We start from the raw sequence: 23,990 nt of genomic DNA on the forward strand, positions 1-23,990 counted from the left end.
CACCATTTAGCTTTTAACGTCAAAAGCTGCATTTTTGTTGGCTCCGGCCTGTCTAGGGCTCTTGAGATTTTGCTCTGAGAGTGATTACTCTCTACACAAGGCTACATCCACATTTAGCCAGTAATTATAAAGATTTCCTCAGCTGCCAAAGTCACTGCAACTACTACTACAGCAACCCTGAGCTTTTCATTCCTATCCACAGCTGGATCCTATACTAGAGCATGGGACTGGAGCATAAGCTCCATATAACATTGCTGGTTATACTGGTAAAAGACCAAATAAATGGTCACTTCATTAGTAATGATGCGCTGCTCACTAACTACACATGAGTCATTGTAAAAACAAGTGGGAACTAATATCTAGACACCGACATGGAAGAAATACTATGTGAAATATGGCGATTATAACGTACATAAATATACAGAAAACTATGTCATTTTTATATTTAGCCATCATCTGTTCCTTATATATCTATCTATATTTCTGTCCGTATGTTTATTATAGATAGCCAGAATCCAATGTACATATCCTGCACAAGATGCAAATAGCACTGCGAGAAAACACAGAGAAAACATTGGTACATACAAGCAAGTGTCTCCCTGCACACAAGTCCATAGCACCGGCCCCTGACCCCTGACAGCAAAGGGCACAGCTCACTGCTGGAGTTGTTCTAACCCTTCAACCTACACATGTGGACCTGGTGCTAGGCCCCTCTTATCTTTTTATGGCTTGCTGCAAATCTACACACGAGCTTTAAAAGGAGACTACCAGGACCAGGAAAGTAAACAAACCAAGTGTCACAGGCTCTTCCTATAAGGGGATGCTGGTTTTAGACTTATTTTATATTATTTTTTATATGATATATGATTTTTGCTTCTCTAATTTGATCTGTATTACAGCATTTGTGTTGTAGAAGTCCATGATATATATGTGGACAGAATTATTTTGCACGCAAATATATCCAGTGCACATGCAAAATTTGTACCGCTACATGTAACAGATTCACAGCTAAATATAGTTACGTATATGCATTTGCTATATGCATTATATAGATATTTCTCTACAGCTTCATATGAATAGTTACATGAATATATTTAATATATCCACAGAAACCTATAGATGAATATTTACATGGACATGTATGAACAACTATAGTAAAATAAATAATAATATGTGTACATATGATACAGTTACAGCTACATGTGAATATTATATATTAGATCTAAAGCTAAACATGAATAGTTACATATATGCATTGGTTGGATGAACTATTTATACTATTTACCAACACGTATCTAAAGCTGCATGTGAATAAATCCATATGTGCATTTACTAGACTACATGTACAGATGTAAATGTATTGCATGTGCAGCTAGAAGATTGTGATTATTAACATGTATACATATAATATATGTTACATTACATATAAATATATATAAATATGTATATACATCTACATAAATACGAATATACATATTTGTGTGCTATATTTACAGCTACTTCTTAAATATAGGAGCAGATACAAGTACATGTGAATATACCCACACATGCGGGACACTGACCTATGCGTTATTCCCAGGCCTATGTACACACATGAATTAACAGAAGATATACAAAAAAGACACTCAGTGGTTTATTGATCACTTACAATGTTTTACACCTTCAAATATTAATTATACTCCACATTTCTGGACAGAAGTGCACAATAACAAATAGTTGAAACACCTTCAAATGTTACACAAGCACAAGGACAACAACAAGAACAACTCTGACAACAACGTTACAATGGTGTCTTCCCTGTTGTCAGAGGGCCCACAGCTCACACTGCACTGCAGCCAGGCCTGGCACTGACACGGTTAATATACCCAATATCCTGTCGGTATATTCACTTCTAATAATTCCATGGGGCAAGTACACTTCACAGACAAACATAGATAGGAGCCATGGCCAGGGAGTCATGTGTTCTATGTACAGACCGTAATACACGAGCTACAGGGCCCCCTGCTATTACCAACCTGTAGATTATTCCTCTTCATATAATGGAATGCTTTTCTGCACACATCCACAATGAGGGTTGCATTGAGGAGGGAAGGGGGATTGCACATAAATAAACTGGACCATTCCATACATAGTTTATTGTCTATTTATAGAGTCTTCATTCAGTCCTGCAGTTCATAGGATCATTGTTTAAGTTCCAGGGCCCATACATGCTGGGGCCAGCCAGTCCTTCCTTTAGTTTTCTTATCGTTGCTACTAACTGTGTTTTTCAAGAGTTCATTCTGTTATGAGATTAGACAAAAAAAAAAAGAAAAAGAAAAAAGAAAAAAAAATTTATATAGGTTTCTGTAACAATGTATTCCTGAAAAATATCAAACTGTGTTGTTATATTATATGTTATGCTTGAGTGGTGATCCTGGGCCTCACCTGGCCTTATACCAAAATTACATCGAATGACCCATAGTCAAAGTAACATTACAGTCTAATCTAAAAACTACAAAATAATAATAAGGATAATGATGATGATGGTAATAATAATCATGATCATCATACAATAAAAATAATTGACTCTTTCCTTATATTTTGAACAATATTTAATACACAGAATTGTACTATAAAAGCTACCTGCAGACAAAGCAGTATCTATGTCATTTATTTATTTATTCATATCTATCTATCTATCTATCTATCTATCTATCTATCTATCTATCTCCTATCTATCTATCTATCTATCTATCTATCTATCTATCTCCTATCTATCTATCTATCTATCTATCTATCTATCATCTATCTATCTCCTCTATCTATCTCCTCTATCTATCTATCTATCTATCTATCTATCTATCTATCTATCTAACTATCATCATAGATCTATCTATCTATCTATCTATCTATCTATCTATCTATCTATCTATCTATCTACCACTAACCATCTATCTACAATATATGACCTCTTAAATTCTGCTTAAAATTAATTTTAGTCTAGGTGGAATAAAATATTGTAAATATTTGGAGGGTCTGGAGTCCCAGTTCAATATACTGTATATACCTAAGGGTATATGCTATAAGCAGAGTAGTTACTCAGTACTCATATCGCTATATGATGGATGGCATCAGCAATTTATGTTAAACATTGTATACACACTTATGTATAAGGAGATTGTTGGGACATAAATCTATATACTCTGCCAATAAACACATTCCTGTCCTTGCTATAATATTTGTAGAACTAAACTGTAATTATAGTAAATATTCTTTACATTTTCAGCAAAGTCATATTTTATTGCTACAGTCTCCAGCGATAGCAATGTATTAAATATCTATTCTCTTCTGTCACATTTCGCTGATCAAAATGTACATATTGTTATATATATATATATATATATATATATATATATATATATATAACATATCAGAAATACGTTTAGCTCAGTATCATTTGTATTAATGCTGAATTATTATCGCATTCCGAACCTTATGTCAGATACATTGTTAAATATGTTTACATGTCCTATCATTATTTCTTATATTTTGACATTCGAGAAAAATTGTACATTTTATACCGGTGTTTCTTGTTTAGAAATAAACCTAAATATTGGTTACATTACTGTTTACCTTTTAATATGTGTATTGGGGTTTGCAATGTTGTAACATTCTTATTATTGCACACATTACTATAAAATGTCTACATATTATTTTATTACCTTAGCTGTGTATATGTCTACTGTACTCTACTAGAAAAATAGGCTTGAAATATTTATGCATCTCCTATATATATATATATATATATATATAGGAGATACATAAATATATATATCATATCTATCTATCTATCTATTATTTATCTGTGTAACTGATATCTATATCTGTCTTTCATAATTTATAAAATATTATTAAACCCAGATTGTAAAAAAAAAACCTGTCTTATGTTTATCTATCTCCTATCTATTTATCTATCTATCTATCTATCTATCTATCTATCTATCTATCTATCTGCCTATTTATCTACTGCTCTCATCTTTTATGTTATATTTATGCCATATTTATTTGTATCATATCTATCTATCTATCTATCTATCTATCTATCTATCTATCTATCTATCTATCTATCTATCTATCTCACGCTTCTTTTCTGGCAGATATACAGAAGGCCATGTCTGTACTGACCAGTTCCTTCTTCCTCTTCTCCTCCTTGACATCTGTCTTCTTGATCTCCGCCTTGAAGGCCTCGGTCTCCCCGTTCTGGTCGTCTTTGGCCAGCAGGTCCATGAGGTAGGCGATGTAGCTGGTAGCCAGGCGCAATGTCTTGATCTTGGAGAGTTTGGTGTCTGCCGGTACATTGGGGATACACTCCCGCAGCTCGGCGAAGGCGCTGTTGATACTCTGAGTCCTGCGCCTTTCCTTACGGTTTGCTGTGCCCCTCCGTTTCACAGGCCTTTGCATTAAACCTCCGGCCCCGCTTCCCGGGACACCCCCGTAATGGGAGTGGTCCAGGCCAGCCGCACCATTGGCGTACTCCGGACTATAGGACGGTGCCATGCTGTAGTCGGGGGGAGACATTTCGGGGTGACTGATAAGCCAGCCATGGAAGTAGGGGTTCTCTTCATGGCAGCGACTAGCGGCGGCAGCTGCAGCAGCGGCAAAAGGGTAACCATCATGGTGCACCACTGGGTGGTGGGGGAAGCCTCCAACCAAGCTCATAGCAGCTGCACCTTTGTCCAAGTCTTTCTCCTGGGGGGCTGCTATCACAGCAGTTCTGGCTCTATAAATAGGTTTATACAGGGGGTGTATGGATTGTCTAGCTCCAGCTCTCCATATGCACAGTAATGAGAATAGACACAATCTATGTTCAGGGTGGACGATCCTTCAAGTATTATAGGGCATTGGGAAAGTCATGGGTGCTGTCCAGGCTCAGTGCAATCCTCCCATATAGCAGCTGCATGTGTTACTTACAGCAGATCTTGTCCATAGTCCCCAATGGGATGGTGCAGCAGCATACAGGCTTCTCACTGTGAGCTGGCATCCATTTCCTGCTCAATCCAGAGGCAATACTCATGCCAGTGCCAGGGCTCTCAGCATCTGCTCCCCAAATATCTCCAAGGATCCTCTCTGCACTCCATAGCTCTGCATACAGGCACTATTTCCATGTAGGATCTCCATGTACAGCTACATCTTTAGGGAAGCTTGGGTTAATATATGTCGTCAGAGGCTGTCCCAGCCAATCCGGGCACAAGGGGGGAGGGCTCTTTCATAGGCAGCAATGAACCTTTTTGATGTTCACTTTGCTAATTGTGAGCCTGCTCTCCCAGGATTGGCTGTCCCAGCATAACCATAATATCATTAGGACAAGAAAAAAATCCTTCATGGCACAGAGGTTAATGCAAGAGTGCTGCACATGCTTTACACTGTATATGTATATATGTGTATACAGCACTGCAGGAAAGGTACAGTATTCTGCATGGGTGGGGGCTTAATGCAGCAGTCATAGTTGATTCACTGTATTATATGGCTAGAGATAATGGAATGAATACTTCATGAATGATCAGATGACTCGAGCCTACTCGTTCAGAGATATTGGCAATGTATAAATGTATTGTTATAGTGACACAGGAATTGTGTTGTAAGTCTCTCTATGTACAGCATATACAGTAGACAGGACCTTATTTTTGGAAAAAATGTATCTAGTACTTTTTTATATAGCTTAACTTAAATTATTGTGTATCTGTTATATATATATATATATATATATATATATATATGTATATATATATATGTGTGTGTATATATATATATATATATATATATATATATATATATGTATATGCAATATTCTGGTGTACATGTTAATATCATGTCATACAATTTCTTTATAAATCCCATTGCCTCACTGTATTACTACTTATTCTATCTATCTATCTATCTATCTATCTATCTATCTATCTATATAAATTGCTTTATCTATGTCTTATATATGTATAGGTATTGCAGACATTATATTTATGCATATGTGGAAAGATTTTATCTATCAGTTTTTCTATGTGTATTCCTGAAGCATAGCAGCAATTTGTGTGAACAGTATTTTGGCCTCTTATGAAATATCATGTTTAATACAACAAGAAGAGGAAGCAGAGGAATTATTTATCCATCACAACACACAAACAAGGACTCGGGGACTATTTGCGGTTAATATATCTTTTATGGATTTTATAAAAATAATATTACAATTGTAACAAAGATCAACTTGATATTACAGGGAGAAATATTTGAAGAAAAGAAATTGACAATAGTGAGTAAATAGAAGAAATGTAATCATAAAATAGGAATAATCCCAAATTGCAAAAAAACTATCCTGAAGCAATATGCAAAACAAATGGTTTTATGTGGAGCTTTTAGTTGCTTAGAAAGAAAAGCTTTGCCGCAAAAATGGTGAGAGTCCAGGTTCACATCCAACACATTGAGGATATTCTGCTGTCACCCCTGCAGAAGCTTTTCTATACCAAATATTAATTCATATATACTATATAGCCAATATCCGATAACTTAGATTACCAGTGACAACACATTAAACTATACAAAATCACCTATCTATCTATCTATCTATCTATCTATCTATCTATCTATCTATCTATCTAGATTCTTTTCTGTAATAGAATAATAAGTAAATTAATAGATGTTAGATATGTGAATATGAATAGTGTAATACAAGGATGTCTTGTCACTGGTCACTTTAGTTATTGGATATTAGTTATTGTAGTGAGTACAGTGTATACATGAATTAATATCTGGTATAGAGAAGCTTCTGCAGGGCAGGTAACAGAATATCCTCAGTGTATAGATGTAGACCTGGGCTCTCTCCTTTCTTGCGGCAAAGCTTTTCTATCTAATAAACCACAAGGTCCAGATAAGATCTACTGCAAGGAGAGAAATGAGAACAGCAGCCGCCTGTAACCGGCCATAAAAGCCTTAGTAGTGGAACCTCTCCATTATCCGCTATAATCATTATATGTTATATAGGACTCACATATTATGTCACGCTGTATCCACCCCTATAAAATAATGGCAGCCGATCCTGCAACCTGTCATATCATGAGAAGTATCCCCTGGACTGGACATGGAACTATCCACCTCTTTAACAATCTATTGATCAATCCTACTTTTAGATAAGGATAAGTGTATACAGTATGTTATCAAATGTGGTTCTATTCATTAGAAATTTACAACACATACAATGTATATATATATATATGTATATATATATATATATATATATATATATATATATATATATATATATACACATACACACACACACATTTATTTAGAGTGTCCAGCAGACAATCTCAATGCAGAGTTCTTGTTATTCCACATTACATACATACATCTTCCAAGCTAAGGGCATTGAGGTTTACAAACATGTGAATGTATTATCCGAGGATAAAATCTTCTTGTAGGTGATATATTTCTGATGGACAGTCAGCTCGTCAGTCTGAGTGATAAATGTGTCACTTTGTAGTCTGTACACTGCCAATACTTCAAAGACGCAGATCTGTGGCATGAAACCTGCAGCTGAAGCTGTGAGCCTTATATATACACTTATTATATATACACCTATGTCTGCTAGGACAAGTCCTTATCAATGAAACATCAATATCAGTGCATACATATCACCAGGAACAAGAAAAGAAATGGGTCTGCAGGCCAGTGAAAGCCCGGTATATCCTATGTACTGCAGGCATCCCATATATGAAATGCAGCACATATATTTGTAGGTATCCCATATATCTCATACAGCTCTTATATCTTACAGTCCGTCATATGTATTTTTATCTACTAATACAAAACATTTCATATAGTTAATGTATCTCATTTATTCCACAGCTCCCATAGACATATAAAGTGCACATCAGGTGCTACATGTCGGTTTTATGGTGTGGAATAGTGACCATCCGCCATTATTACTGACCAGGTGTAATCTCTTGTCTATAAGACTTTATAATAAACGTATCAAAGCCGCAATACCCCAGCATTTACTACCAGCATACCACCATTACTACTACTTCTATTACTGCTTCGATTATTACTACTAGTACTACTGGGTATTAGTTATGTTTTTATTATTAATTATAACAATTACAACATCTATGCGCTGCAATATTAATACTACAATATGTCAAGAACATGCTGTTAATATCTATTATATATTTATAAGCTATAATGTTTGTTTGCAAAAACATATCCTAATATAAAGGACAAAAGATTCATCGTAATTTATGCCTTTTTAATGTTTTCCATACTGTCTGTTTTTCTAGGTAAATTAGGGTGGATACATTAAATAGAACAAAAGTAATAAAAAAAATATGAAGAAACCAAAATTTGAAAAAACAATGTGTTCCTAAGCATAATACAAGACATATATCTATCACCTCTTATCTATCTGTCTATCTATCTATCTCTCTATATTATTCTATCATATCTATAATCTCCTATCTATCTATCTATCTATCTATCTATCTATCTATCTATCTATCATCTCGGATCTATCTATCTATCTATCTATCTATCTATCTATCTATCTATCCATCAATGTCTCTGGTCAGTGATTTCCTTTATTTATTTGATGATATTATAATGTTTGTTATATTATTTTAGTAGACACTTTATCTGGTTGTATATGAAATGAATTGATGATAATGGCTTTGTCGTTGTGCTGTGTATATGACAAGGATTCTACAATTCATCTATTTTTTCTTTCTTGTTGCCACAAATCAGAGTAGAGCCGACCCTGGTGCTGGCCATGGGTGCCACATGGTAAGTTAGAGCAGTACAGAGTATTTTTAGCAGTAGGGCCTGTGCTGGGTGTATGAAGGATAATTGACCCGGCTGAGTGAGGTCCTCCTGGTAATTTAGATATGTGGAGTCTCCAGTTAATGACATATAATCAGCCAATAGGTCATTTGGTCACTCTCCTGTTACCAGGCCTCCTGCACCCTCTGATCTCCTTTCAAGCTGCATTTCAGCCATACAAATAAAGTAAGACAGGGCTAAGTTCTCCAGTGCATGGGGGTAATGGGCCAGCCAGCTTCACAGCTTCAATGTTATAAATTACCAAAAATCTTACAAAAAATACATGTTGTCTTTGTGAACCAAACAGCCACACTCTGGGTATTGTTATGTGCCATACACAGCAATAAAACAAGTGAGGACAGGACTACTAGAACATAACCAGGGGACACACAATATACTTACTGGAAGTCTAAGTGTACTCCTTGCAGTTTATTACATGGGTAGAGGAGCAGATTTTAGCATCTGGCATCACATGCATCCTCATTTGTGTTTACATATTTTTCCAGTTTATAGACTTGCTCTGTCAATAGAGAACATAGAGTTGCACATCTATCTGTCGGGGTAATGTAAGTCGTCAGCAGAGGGTTGCTGGAATAGAAAATTCTTAGGAATTGTTGCTTTTGTTTTTTTGCCATCCACTGATCCCACAATAATAGTATTGCCACATATCATTGTGATAATATTCATGAGTTACCTGGAACGTAAATGTTTCATCATATATTGTAGTCCCTACCGTTCTGCTCTGATATTGTGTGACTTTATAAGAAATGTTTACAGAGAAATATTGATAGATAAATGTTTTACTACATTTTTTTTTATATATTTGGATAAATAATAATTCAGATCGAATTAAAAAAAAATCAACTAAAGCATCTAAAAGAATTGTGCCCATATACTATTTGACTGCTGTGTATACTTCAGAAAACTGCAGTACCAATAACGCCCTCTAGGATGTATTCCACTCCAGAGTCTTGTATGAGAGGAGACTGCTCGGGTAACAAAGACCAGAGATTGATAGCAATTTTATTGACTTCTATAATAAAATATTAAATCAAATGTGATATTAAAGATTGTAGACAGACTGCAGTCAATATATGACAGGATTGCCTAAATCCAGCAATACATTTCCATAGTATGTAAGTTCTTTGTATCTGTACAATCTGGCTGCTCACATACTGTATTAGGTGCAGACTGAAAGATTCACTTTGCGATGTATATTTTATAACCTTACTAAATATAATACTTGGGTTATTTGTTACCTCAACCATTTATTCTCTTCTATACTTACTATACATTTTCCTTTCCCATATTGTATTTGTATCTTTGCCTCCCTCATAGTCTGGGCTTTATTATATATGAAGACTTTATACAACCTGTTTTGTTTGTCACCTTCACAATACATTGTATATCTTCTATGTACATAAACGAATACTACTTATATAATATTTGCTGATACATATAAAATGCTGAACATCAAACTTATGAATAAAAAGAGAAAATTCTAAATATTATCTTTAGATGGATAGTCTTAGAAGGAGAGACACAGAAAACTGCAATCAATAGTATAGTAAATCTAATGTAAAATATGATAAAATAGTAGAAAAAATCTGTAAAGAGTATCTTCCAAAATATAACAAAACAAGGAGATATCTGTGTATCTGTCTATTGCTTTTCTACCTGTCTATGTATTGCATATCTATCTATCTATCTATCTATCTATCTATCTATCTATCTATCTATCGCATATCTATCTATCTATCTATCTATAGCATATCTATCTATCTATCTATCTATCTATCTATCTATCTATCTATCTATAGCATATCTATCTATCTATCTATCTATCTATCTATCTATCTATCTATCTACTATGTATTGCATATCTATCTATCTATTGCATATCTATCTATCTATCTATCTATCTATCTATCTATCTATCTATCTATGTATTGCATATCTATCTATCTATTTATGTATTGCATATCTATCTCTCTCTCCCTGTTGCACAGCTATATACTTATTTATCTTCCTAATAATTCAATAACTTGACTTTCCTGGAAAACCTTAGGTTACAAGTTATAAAGCAGTCACTATTTACATTTCAGCATTATTTTGGGATCATATACAATATAACATTAAAAATGTGCATTTCTATACTTTCTCTACTTCATTATATTCTATACTTCTATTTACAGGATTCTACTTCTTGCTTTACATTGTATTTATGTTGTATACTGTACTAACTTTTGATGGTCCTTTTGTATATGCTTTGTGATTTCTTTATTACAATGTATAATGCCATAAAAAGTGTCTTAAATACTATTATTTCTGATCATTTTAATATTAAACTATTTTAATTTGCTTTTTAAGTATAAAACCTGAATTGTCTATTTTGTACACAGAAGCAATAAACTGACCTATTATTATAATAATGATTATTATTGGATTTCTATTTCTTTTAGTTGTCGCACATTATTATGTATACTGGAATACATATGTGTATATGCTATAAGGTGAACGGTTGGTGCTGCAGTCCTGAAGGGTGGAAGGGGTTAATACCCCCCTTCTTTGGCTCTTCATCTTCCTTGAGCCTTCAATGTTTCTTAGTTTCCTCTAGAGGTCTCATTAGGGAAACCCTAACTGCTATTTTCAACATTTCCTCAATCAAGTGCCCTTAAATAGTGCTGCACAAACAAATTGGCGGCAAAAACCGTAGATCTTGTCACTAGTGAAACCAATCCAATATTTCATCCGTGTTTGCTTTGTAATTACAGGTTGGCTTGTGGCTGCAGAGTCATGGGGGCAAGTCTCCCATTTGTACAGTGCCTTGGCTGTTTTCCTCCTGAGCATTATGGTCAAGCTATGGCACAGGCTTGGGAAAATCCGACATTTTTCTCCAGTGATGTATAGGAGTGCAGCTTTCCAATGCAGTCATGTTTCTTATTTACCTCATCCCCAGTATTAGTGGCAGTTACAGACTTAACTTTAACACACTTCAGCTCAAGCACCTCCATTACCATAGTTTAATGCATGATTAGGCCCAAGTACCCGGCCATATTTTCCCTGCGTGTGACTACTACCATGATTTGTTGCTTTTTCCACAGCTGCCTTTTTCTTGTTCTCTCTTGTTTAAATCCTCTTAAAAACTGTTTAAGGAAGAAAAAATAAATTCAGAACCACATTGCTGTTCACTTCAGTTTCCTGGTCATATATGTTTAGTTTATGTCTGTGCCTGATGATATATCACTCAAATGTATGTGATGGGACTAGGAGTGCAGAACATTAAGGCATTGTGGCATGTTGTTTAGGCTGATCTAGTACAATCTCACTAAGGCTATGTATGTGTGTAAGGCATCTGATGATGCTGTTGGCAATCCTTAATCTTTTAGGTGGACTACTCAGAGCACGTCATCCGATGATCACAATATAAAATATTTCGGCTTCATAACATACATAACTTTTTAACCAAAGAGTGAGATCACAACTTCTATAGAGGTTAGTTTATTCTATGAAGTATATCTGATAGGAGAATGGGCAGCATTGCTGATTGCTGATTAATAGCATGTAGTTTGCATAATAATAATTCAGAATATTTAATGGTCCTTTCTTGGGGTCTCTCACTGACCCCGCTCTTTCCTAAGCAGTAGTCTGAATATATGGTTTAGCAATGCTTGGGTTATATATATTCAGATCTCTTTGTTTTTCTAAATGTCTGTATGTGGCTTAAAGGCTATGGACACTTTGCCACTGTCTTTTTTTATTGTTCATTTGCTTTTTACAATTGCAAGTAAGTGAACCCTTGTGAATTACCTGGATTTCTGCATTCATTGGTGATCAAATGTGATCTGATTATTAATAATTCAGCTAAGCTAATTGATCACATTAACAAGATTTTCCAGGAACTAAATATTGGTCATCTATCCTTAGAATAGATATCTTTCAGAATCTTATACGGTGGCCCCCGCAGATCAGTTGCTTAAAGCTACATTGATGCTTAGGTGACTACCACTTCCACTTCATGGGCTAGTGACATCACATTCACAATATCATAAGGCCTGTGAGCTGCAATACCAAGCACAGCAGCAATGCAATGTACAGCACTGTGCTTGGTACTCAGGGTACAGAGTGCAGCACTTGCCCAAACCCTGTGGTCTCATCAAACAGCTGATCAATGGGGGTCCCCAAAGTTGAACCTGATCTGATTTTGTTGACCTATCCTAAGGAGAGGTCATCAATAATAAATTTACAGAAAACCCATCTAAGTAAACATCTACAAGTAAAATGTAAATGCCTATGTTAATGATTTCTATAGGAGCTAATTGGCAAAGGTGATTAGGGAGAATGGAAATGTGGGTTCCATAGGTGTTTTGCCCATTATATAAGTGTACACAAATCTATGACAAACCAAATCATCTGCAAGCAGCAGTGTTTTCTTAAATTTACTCCAAGACCACAATGGTCAACACTGAAATAGATGAGAAAGAATTCAAAAGTACCAAGTGACCTACTAAAGATTCTACAAACTGCAAAAACCTCTGTTCATGTATCTACTATTAGATAAATGCTGAATAGTAATGGTGTTACTTATAGTTCACCACAAAGGAAGTTATTGTTGTGTCCATTTAAACCATTGCAGCTCTTTCTGAGGTCACTTGGATGTTGCACATTGCTTTTGGGAAAATGTTCTATGGACAGAAAAGAAAAAATATAACTTTTTAGTGAAAATTCACTATGCTACGTTTGGAAGAAACAGAAAAATAGACATCAAATCCAAAAACTTATGCCAACTGTTAAGCCTGGTGGATGGATCATCTGGGGCTGCTCTTCCTCAAGGCCTGGGTGCCTTTGCAATCACTGTGGTAACAATGAATTCTAGGGTGTATCAAAACATACAGGAAGTGTACTGACAACAGCCCATGACTTCAAGATGAAGAGATGTCGGGTGATACAATTAGAGAATACAATGCACACTAAGAAAAGCGCACAAGTTATCCCAGAAATATTGATGACCAGAAACACATTTGCATGGAGGAATGGTCCTAAATTTCTTCCTAAAAGTAATGCAAATTTTATTTGCAGCTAAAGAATTTTTTTGGTAGAGGTGATAGCTGCTATGAAGATCTACAGATTATGATTTTAGTGAAACGTTTCATACGTTTCATACATATACGTTTCATCGCAGTAGATTCAACTCCATTGCTCACCATTCCAGGAATGGATTCCATGGAATGCTCATGTTTCCTAACATGAAGATCTTGAGCTCATATGGCCATTGGCTGTTCTGTGTTATATATACTGATAAATATTATATAGATAAACATTGATTTGGTTGTTATACTGTAGACCATGTGTTTCCTCACAGAATTGTGGCATATTATTCCATTTGATATTGTACTGTTACATATTCCATATGGTAAAATTGCTTTTAGATGTAGTGTTGTGTGTAGACAACCAATGGAAAAGTGTTGGTGCTCTTTGCTATAAAAATCACCGGCTGTCATTGTGCCACAAGCTTGCTATACATGTTAGGTTTTGTTCGTAGTTGTAACTATTACATTAAAACTATAAAAAACCTGTTTATGAACAAAGGTTTAAAAGTTTAGATAAACGATTTGAACCCCAAACTTCACTACACTACCGATGGACTCCTGGCTGAAATCTGAGTGCAGGGGGTATAACAAGCAAAACTTGGAATGGGGCATCACTGGACCATGTCGCTTTAAGCAGCAGATTTACAACTTGAAAAGTGTATGAAATATTTTGGTCTCCTACATACGTGGATAATGCACACAGTGATGCCGCTGTAACAGGGAAATGCACACAGTGATGTTATAGTACAGATAATGTACACAGCAATGTTACAGTACAGATATGCACACAGTGATGCTACTGTACCAGGGAAAAGCACACAGTGATGTTACAGTATAGATACAGAGATAAATACAGAGACTTAAACCGGGACTTTGTTGAATGGTGCCAGCAGAAACACCTCAGGATTAATGCTGGGAAGACCCAGGAGATGGTGGTGGACTTTAGTAAACAGAGAAGTCCTCTGACCCTGGTGGAGAGCAAAGGGACATGTAATGAGATAGTCAGGACCTATAAATATCTGGGTGTGCCGCTCAATAATAAACTAGACTGGGCTGATCACCTGGAGGCGCTGCACAGAAAGGGCCACAGCAGACTCTACCTGCTCAGGAGGCTGAGGGCCTTCGGAGTCCAGGGGACACTTCTTAGGGCCTTTTTCAACTCTGTGGTTGCTTCAGCCATCTTTTTCGGTGTGGCCTGCTGGGGAAGCAGTATATCAACCAGGGACAGAAATAGACTTGACAGGCTGATCAGAAGGGCCAGCTCTGTCCTGGGGAGCCCACACAGACCCAGTACAGGTGGTGGGTGACAGGATACTGTCCGTGGTGACCTCCATGCGGGAGAACAAATCCCACCCCATGTATGGGACCTTGATGGGACTTAGCAGCACTGTAAGTGACCGTCTGCTTCACCCCAAGTGTGAGAAGGAGCGCTATCGGAAGTCCTTCCTTTCAACCGCGATGAAACTGTATAATCTACATAAGTCCAAGCGAAGATCACTCCGCACAGAAAACTAATGATTATGATTATGAATAGAGATGAGCGAACAGTGAAATGTTCGAAGTTCAAAGTTCGATTCGAGTAGCCGCTCAATACTCGACTGTTCAATCGAACATCGAACCCCATTAAAGTCTATGGGGAAAAAATACTCGTTTAGGGGGAAACCACTATTCGACTCAGGAGGGTCACCAAGTCCACTATGACACCCCAGGAACCAGCGTTGATTGGCCAAATGCTGTACTCTGTATGGCATTCAGCCAATCAATGCTGGTCAATGTATTCCTATGCGGAGATGTAGCAGTGCTGGCCGTGCGCTCAGCTCGGCTACACCGGAGATGCAGCTGAGCTGAGCGCACGGCCAGCACTGCTGCACAGGAGATGTGATCCCTGCTGCACACTCAGCTCTGCTGCCTCAGAGATGCACTGAACCCTTCTGCACACTCAGCTCTGCTGCATCAGAGATGCGCTGAACCCTGCTGCACACTCAGCTCTGCTGCATCTCAGTGTGTGCAGCAAGGGCTGCTGTGCTGTGCCGCTGCCTCTGCTGTTGTGCCCACTGTCCCTGCTGCTGTAGGATGAGCTCTCCCAGCTCATCCCAGAAGCAGCAGCTAGCATACAGAAGAGGCAGCAGCCGGCTTTGCTGTGCACACGGAGCACAGAGCACGGCTGCTGTGTCAGTGAAGTGGGGATCGCTAAGCCCCGCCCACGAAAGCTCCGCTAAGCCCCACCCACCACTTCCAGGATGAACAGCAGCACCAGCGCTGCTAGGAAGATGGGAAAGGTAAGTAGGATACCTTCCCCCCCTCCCCTACACTACCTACAACCGGCAGTTATTCTGACGCTCCGCTAAGGAAGTGTCGGCATGACTGCCGATTGTAATAAGCCCCCCCGAAAATAAGACAGGTCCTATATTTAGGACAAAGATTTAATATAAGACACTGTCTTATTTTTGTGGAAACACGCTATGCTGCTGTAACATGGCTGAAATTTCCCCCACTGTGGGACTATTAAAGGATTATCTTATCTTATCTTAGATAATGCACACAATTATGTTACAGTACAGAGATAATAAACACAGTGATATCACAGTACAAAGGAAATGCACATAGTGCTGTCACAGTACTAGAATAATATACACAGTGATGTCATGGTACTAGTTTAATGCACACAGTGTTGTCACAGTACTAGGATAATGTACATAGTGATGTCACAGTACTAGGATAATGCACACAGTGTTGTCACAGTACTAGGATAATGTACATAGTGATGTCACAGTACTAGGATAATGCACACAGTGATGTCACAGTACTAGTTTAATGCACACAGTGATGTCACAGTACTAGGATAATGTACACAGTGATGTCACAGTACTAGTTTAATGCACACAGTGATGTCACAGTACTAGGATAATGTACACAGTGATGTCACAGTACTAGGATAATGCACACAGTGATGTCACAGTACTAGGATAATGTACATAGTGATGTCACAATACTAGGATAATGCACACAGTGATGTCAGAGTACTAGTTTAATGCACACAGTGATGTCACAGTACTAGGATAATGCACACAGTGATGTCACAGTACTAGGATAATGCACACAGTGATGTCACAGTACTAGGATAATGCACACAGTGATGTCACAGTACTAGGATAATGTACATAGTGATGGCACAGTACTGCGATATTGTACACAGTGATGTCACAGTACTAGGATAATGCACATAGTGATGGCACAGTACTGGGATATTGTACATAGTGATGTCACAATATAGGGATAATGCACAAAGTGATATTACAGTACAAGGATAAAATACACAGTGATGTCACAGTACTAGGATAATGTACATAGTGATGTCACAGTACAGGGATAATGCACACAGTGATGTCACAGTACTAGGATGAAATACACAGTGATGTGACAGTACAGGGATAATGTACATAGTGATGTCACAGTACAGGGATAATGCACACAGTGATGTCACAGTACTAGGATGAAATACACAGTGATGTCACAGTACAGGGATAATGCACACATCAGTGTCATAGTACAGGGCTAATGCCAACCATGACATCATATCAGAGGGATAAAGCACACACAAGGAGATCACTGTGTACACTGTGAAGAAAGGAGTTATAATGATGTCACATACATGAATTATGTTCTTTATTCCATTTCCAGCGTAAAAAACATATAACAATGAAGAAAAAGTGATGACAAAAAACACATTAAAAAACGCCGACGCGTTTCGGAACACACAGTTCCTTAGTCATGGCTTTTTTAAACTGAGCACAACCATGCTAGTATATATATGCTAGAGACTAACAGCAAGATTCATTTCACATCGGTTAACAATAAAGACAAATTAAGTACAAGTGTGTGTTGGTCTGATATTTATGCACCACCCACTATGCAAATCTCACATAATTATTTTTACAAAAAATACACGTACAAACATCCTATATCCATCTTATTCGTGTTGTATTCTTCCTCTTTTATGCACTTTTCCTTTTGAATCATCCTACATGTTCACAGACTCTAAAGTATAGGACATTGCTTCTTCGGACATTTCCCGGTCACGTGTTGTAAACGGACCAATTAGATCACAATTGTGAATCCATTCATAAAAAGAAAGGAGTAAGACAGAGAGGAACTGAATCACGTGATGTAAACGAGCCAATCAGCATTATATCTACAACACAAAGAAGAGAGTCACCATATATTACTACAAACATATTGGATAAAGAATAACACAAGTTTATTATCATGAACAAACTCCGATCACGTGTCACAAAAGGACCAATCGAACCCCTCTGTGTATAGGGAACTACTGCAATGTCTGGCTGCCTCCAAGGACGTGAATCCATCCAGACTATTGATATACCCATAAAAGACGATGGCCACAGGTAAGTATAACTCTCAGATGGTAAATATCTACATTAATATATAAATGTTAAGTCAGATTTCATATTCATACCTTGGGGGGCCCTGGAATTAAACTGTAAAATCCAAAACGCCTCCCTTAAAAGTAAATTTTTTCTCCAGTCACCACCCCTACGAGGTTTCTTAACCATTTCTACACCACAAAATTTCATAGAGTCTAAGACTCCTCCATGTGCCGTGGAAAAATGTTTCGAAGCCCCCGATGAGTTTTCTAGGCACTTATTACTGTCGGAAATGTGTTCCGAAATCCGTGTTTTGACTGATCTGATAGTGCAACCAATGTAATCCACCTGGCACATGGTACATTTTATACAATAGACTAAATGATGCGTATCGCAATTCATATGATTATTGATGTTAACTATGCAGTCTGATGCATAGCTTTTTATCTGTTTGGTTTTATAAACATATTTACACACCATGCAACGTTTCTTTCCACACATAAAAAAACCCTTTTGATCTAACCAATTATTTTTATCGCAAGTTGGATTAGATTGAAAAAAACTAGGGGACAACAAATCATTAAGAGATCTTCCTTTTTTGGCTACAAAGGAAACACCTTTTTCTAAGATCTTATCAGTAATGTCATCAGTGCATAATATAGGCATGTTTTTTTGAATGATTGTAACAATATCTTTATATTGGGTACTATAAGGTGTAGAAAAGACCACATCAGGAGTAACTTTTTGTTCACATCTAGATACCGCATTCAAAAGTGAACAACGATCTCTATCTGCCACTAAATTTTCCGCTCTATCTAACATCCATTGAGGATAATTTCTAGTTTTTAGTCTTTGGAAAGTCTCATTTTTAGTGACCTCATAATCTTCTGGATGAGAGCAAGATCTTTTAGCTCTTACAAGTTCACCAATAGGGATAGCCCTAGCTGTATGTGGGGGATGGCAACTATCTTTTCTCAAAATAGTATTACCTGCAGTTTTTTTACGAAATAATTTGGTCACAACCTTACCTGTATGAACATCCCCCCGCAAAGTAATATCTAAAAAATCAACAGAAACAAAATCAAAGGCGTGTGTGAACTTTAAATTAAACAAATTATCATTCAAATAAACCAAAAATTCTGGTATGGGCGCTACATTTTGATACTTCTTTGAACTCGGACATAGGAGCACCGAATAATAAGAAAAAGTTTCCATCCTCAAAAAACGGGGTAGAAGAGCCGGTAGACGGCATGGAAAGAAGATCCAAGAGATTGGTGAAATCGCAATACATGACAAGGAGAAAACAATAGGAACCATAGAACATAATTCCAGTGTTGTGAATTTATCTTCTGTAACTTTGAATGAATATCAAATTAGTCTTCTTGAAAAGGGAATGAATTTTGTGCCTACTTCACAATTCAACTTGTTTCAGACGTTACTTGATGTAAACAGATTTATGCGTGCTGTCACGGTAAAAAAACATTTTTATAAGGAGGATTTTGGGGATTCTTGTAAAACAGCTAGTAATAGTTCTATATTTCTTGATGATGGTGGGTCATCTTTAGACCTTAAATTTAGTGAACATGTAGCACTGAATACGTTGAAAGAACTTGAATATCAACAAATTGTGCCAGAGAGATCTATAGAAACAATTAATGTCTCCACTTCCAATCCTTCCTTTTACCCTATTAGTTCTAGAGGTAACAATTTTTCAGCGTTTCAACACAAGGTGGAATTGGAATTGGCACAATTGGATAGTAGAACTAGAGAATCAAAGAGAAACAAAGACAATTTGTCCCGTAAAGAAAGGGCAGCATTGAATGAATTAAAAAGAAATAAAAATATTGTGATAAAGAAAGCAGACAAGGGGGGGAAGGTTGTGGTACTAAACAAGGAGGATTATAAGAGAAGTATTCTTGATATATTAAATGACTCTAAAACTTACAAATGTTTACCTGGTGATCCATCTCTTACTTATTATCCATTGTTAGAAAATTTAATAACTGAAGGAGTAGCTTTAGGAATTTTTACTGAGCATGAATCTAGACATTTAATGAATCAAAATCCTAACATACCCATTATATATGGCTTGCCTAAGCTACACAAAGGCATCGTTCCACCTCCCCTGCGTCCTATAATTTCAGGCAATAATTCTATGAACGAGAAATTGGCCATATGGCTTGACAGTATACTCCAACCCTTCGTTTCTAGATTGCCTGGTTTTATTAAGGACAGTAGGGAGGTGGTGAGATGTTTTGATAACTTTACATGGAATAGTAATTTGTCTTGGATCACATGCGACGTTGTCGCGTTATATCCCAGTATTCCTCACAATCAGGCGATAGAAGCCTTGGCATACCACCTATATAAATACGGTAACTTTACAGAACCTGTTTGTGAATATATACTTGCTGTCACAAAATACCTTTTGGAACATAATTTTTTTATGTTTGACAACCAGTTTTTTGTACAAATTTGTGGGGCACCTATGGGTGCCCCTTTCTCCCCCTCTTTAGCGTGCCTGTACATGGCATTTTGGGAGGAGCAGTTTATTTTTTCAGTTACCAACCCCTTTCATTCCTCCCTTTTCTGGTATGGGCGCTACATCGATGATATACTAATCGTTTGGTATGGAGATGTAGCGCCCATACCAGAATTTTTGGTTTATTTGAATGATAATTTGTTTAATTTAAAGTTCACACACGCCTTTGATTTTGTTTCTGTTGATTTTTTAGATATTACTTTGCGGGGGGATGTTCATACAGGTAAGGTTGTGACCAAATTATTTCGTAAAAAAACTGCAGGTAATACTATTTTGAGAAAAGATAGTTGCCATCCCCCACATACAGCTAGGGCTATCCCTATTGGTGAACTTGTAAGAGCTAAAAGATCTTGCTCTCATCCAGAAGATTATGAGGTCACTAAAAATGAGACTTTCCAAAGACTAAAAACTAGAAATTATCCTCAATGGATGTTAGATAGAGCGGAAAATTTAGTGGCAGATAGAGATCGTTGTTCACTTTTGAATGCGGTATCTAGATGTGAACAAAAAGTTACTCCTGATGTGGTCTTTTCTACACCTTATAGTACCCAATATAAAGATATTGTTACAATCATTCAAAAAAACATGCCTATATTATGCACTGATGACATTACTGATAAGATCTTAGAAAAAGGTGTTTCCTTTGTAGCCAAAAAAGGAAGATCTCTTAATGATTTGTTGTCCCCTAGTTTTTTTCAATCTAATCCAACTTGCGATAAAAATAATTGGTTAGATCAAAAGGGTTTTTTTATGTGTGGAAAGAAACGTTGCATGGTGTGTAAATATGTTTATAAAACCAAACAGATAAAAAGCTATGCATCAGACTGCATAGTTAACATCAATAATCATATGAATTGCGATACGCATCATTTAGTCTATTGTATAAAATGTACCATGTGCCAGGTGGATTACATTGGTTGCACTATCAGATCAGTCAAAACACGGATTTCGGAACACATTTCCGACAGTAATAAGTGCCTAGAAAACTCATCGGGGGCTTCGAAACATTTTTCCACGGCACATGGAGGAGTCTTAGACTCTATGAAATTTTGTGGTGTAGAAATGGTTAAGAAACCTCGTAGGGGTGGTGACTGGAGAAAAAATTTACTTTTAAGGGAGGCGTTTTGGATTTTACAGTTTAATTCCAGGGCCCCCCAAGGTATGAATATGAAATCTGACTTAACATTTATATATTAATGTAGATATTTACCATCTGAGAGTTATACTTACCTGTGGCCATCGTCTTTTATGGGTATATCAATAGTCTGGATGGATTCACGTCCTTGGAGGCAGCCAGACATTGCAGTAGTTCCCTATACACAGAGGGGTTCGATTGGTCCTTTTGTGACACGTGATCGGAGTTTGTTCATGATAATAAACTTGTGTTATTCTTTATCCAATATGTTTGTAGTAATATATGGTGACTCTCTTCTTTGTGTTGTAGATATAATGCTGATTGGCTCGTTTACATCACGTGATTCAGTTCCTCTCTGTCTTACTCCTTTCTTTTTATGAATGGATTCACAATTGTGATCTAATTGGTCCGTTTACAACACGTGACCGGGAAATGTCCGAAGAAGCAATGTCCTATACTTTAGAGTCTGTGAACATGTAGGATGATTCAAAAGGAAAAGTGCATAAAAGAGGAAGAATACAACACGAATAAGATGGATATAGGATGTTTGTACGTGTATTTTTTGTAAAAATAATTATGTGAGATTTGCATAGTGGGTGGTGCATAAATATCAGACCAACACACACTTGTACTTAATTTGTCTTTATTGCTAACCGATGTGAAATGAATCTTGCTGTTAGTCTCTAGCATATATATACTAGCATGGTTGTGCTCAGTTTAAAAAAGCCATGACTAAGGAACTGTGTGTTCCGAAACGCGTCGGCGTTTTTTAATGTGTTTTTTGTCATCACTTTTTCTTCATTGTTATATGTTTTTTACGCTGGAAATGGAATAAAGAATTTTTCTACGTCTTCCTCTGAGTGATGCTGATCTTCATCCTTGTTTATATTCCATTCAATTTGCCTTTTTGCCCGGAAGGCTGATCGTGCACCCCGGTTGGAATATTAGAACACACACGGTGAGCTCCAAACTTTTTTTCTCTCTTGGACTTTATGAATTATGTTCCACTAAAGTAATTAAGGTGCACTGTGTTCTCCACATCCCCTTACATCATCCATAGTTATGACTAATTGCATCTTAGGTCTGATTACTTGTAGGGCCCATAGCAGCTTCTATTTCTGCTAGCCTGGTAGTTATGCCCATGAGTGCATTTTACAATACTGGGTACTCATTGCCTATTGTCGTCACACAAGTCTCTGTTTTAGAAGATGTTGCCTGCAATGTACTGTACTTAGCACATGTAGTATTACTGTTAAGGGAGAACATGAGTGAAATTAGATTTTTGTATACAGAACTTAATGGACTGCACAAAAGGAGCGCAAACTAAAGTTACAAGTCTTCATGTAATATCCTATGTTATAATAAACCTAATAATGCAAAACATGACAAGCCTATAAGAGGAATAGTAGATATGTGTGGGGAACTAAATAACAGACTCATTTGGTTCACGCATTTCACACAAAATGTTTGAAAAATATTTTTTAACTGTTTTGTAATGCCATTAATGTGAAAACCTAAAATGTAAACTAATAAGAGTTCAGAGAGGTCAAAACTTGTTATCTCAAGATTTTCCCTAAAGCAACATATTTTAGCATTGGAAGACTTGAGATAGTTGACCAATTATGGGAAAAAGGAATGTGAGTCTGTCTATTTATCTTTCAGATATTCAGATGTGTGAAGTATGAACTAATGCAATAATGGTATACGATAAGTGGGTGCGTGAGTTATGATTTTCATATTTCTTGGAAATAAAACAATCTTTCTCTGCTTGGCATCGTTTTCAGTTTCTGTCAATTGCTAATTTTAAATGTAGAATAATAATTGAATTCAACAGTTAGAAAAGAGGTTTTTCCATTAAGAACACATCCCATAGTCTCAGCATCAATGGTAAGTGTTTTATACAGTCCTATGAAAAAGTTTGGGCACCCTTATTGATCTTAATCATTTTTAGTTCTAAATATTTTGGTATTTGCAACAGCCATTTCAGTTTGATATAT

General features: G+C 36.7%; 1 protein-coding gene across 1 annotated transcript; it reads right to left on the reverse strand.

The window, feature by feature from the left end:
- Nucleotides 1-2,105: 2,105 nt before the first annotated feature.
- Nucleotides 2,106-4,719, reverse strand: HAND2 (heart and neural crest derivatives expressed 2). Its single transcript, XM_075265815.1, has 2 exons — nucleotides 4,165-4,719; nucleotides 2,106-2,279 (listed from the first exon to the last, which is right to left on the reverse strand). The coding sequence occupies exons 1-2, from the start codon at nucleotides 4,696-4,698 to the stop codon at nucleotides 2,181-2,183; spliced, it is 633 nt and encodes a 210-aa protein (XP_075121916.1). The 5' UTR covers nucleotides 4,699-4,719; the 3' UTR covers nucleotides 2,106-2,180.
- Between the last annotated feature and the right edge of the window lie 19,271 nt (nucleotides 4,720-23,990).

This window comes from Leptodactylus fuscus, chromosome 1 (assembly GCF_031893055.1).
Source record: "Leptodactylus fuscus isolate aLepFus1 chromosome 1, aLepFus1.hap2, whole genome shotgun sequence".
In the NCBI taxonomy this organism is placed as follows: Eukaryota; Metazoa; Chordata; class Amphibia; order Anura; family Leptodactylidae; genus Leptodactylus; species Leptodactylus fuscus.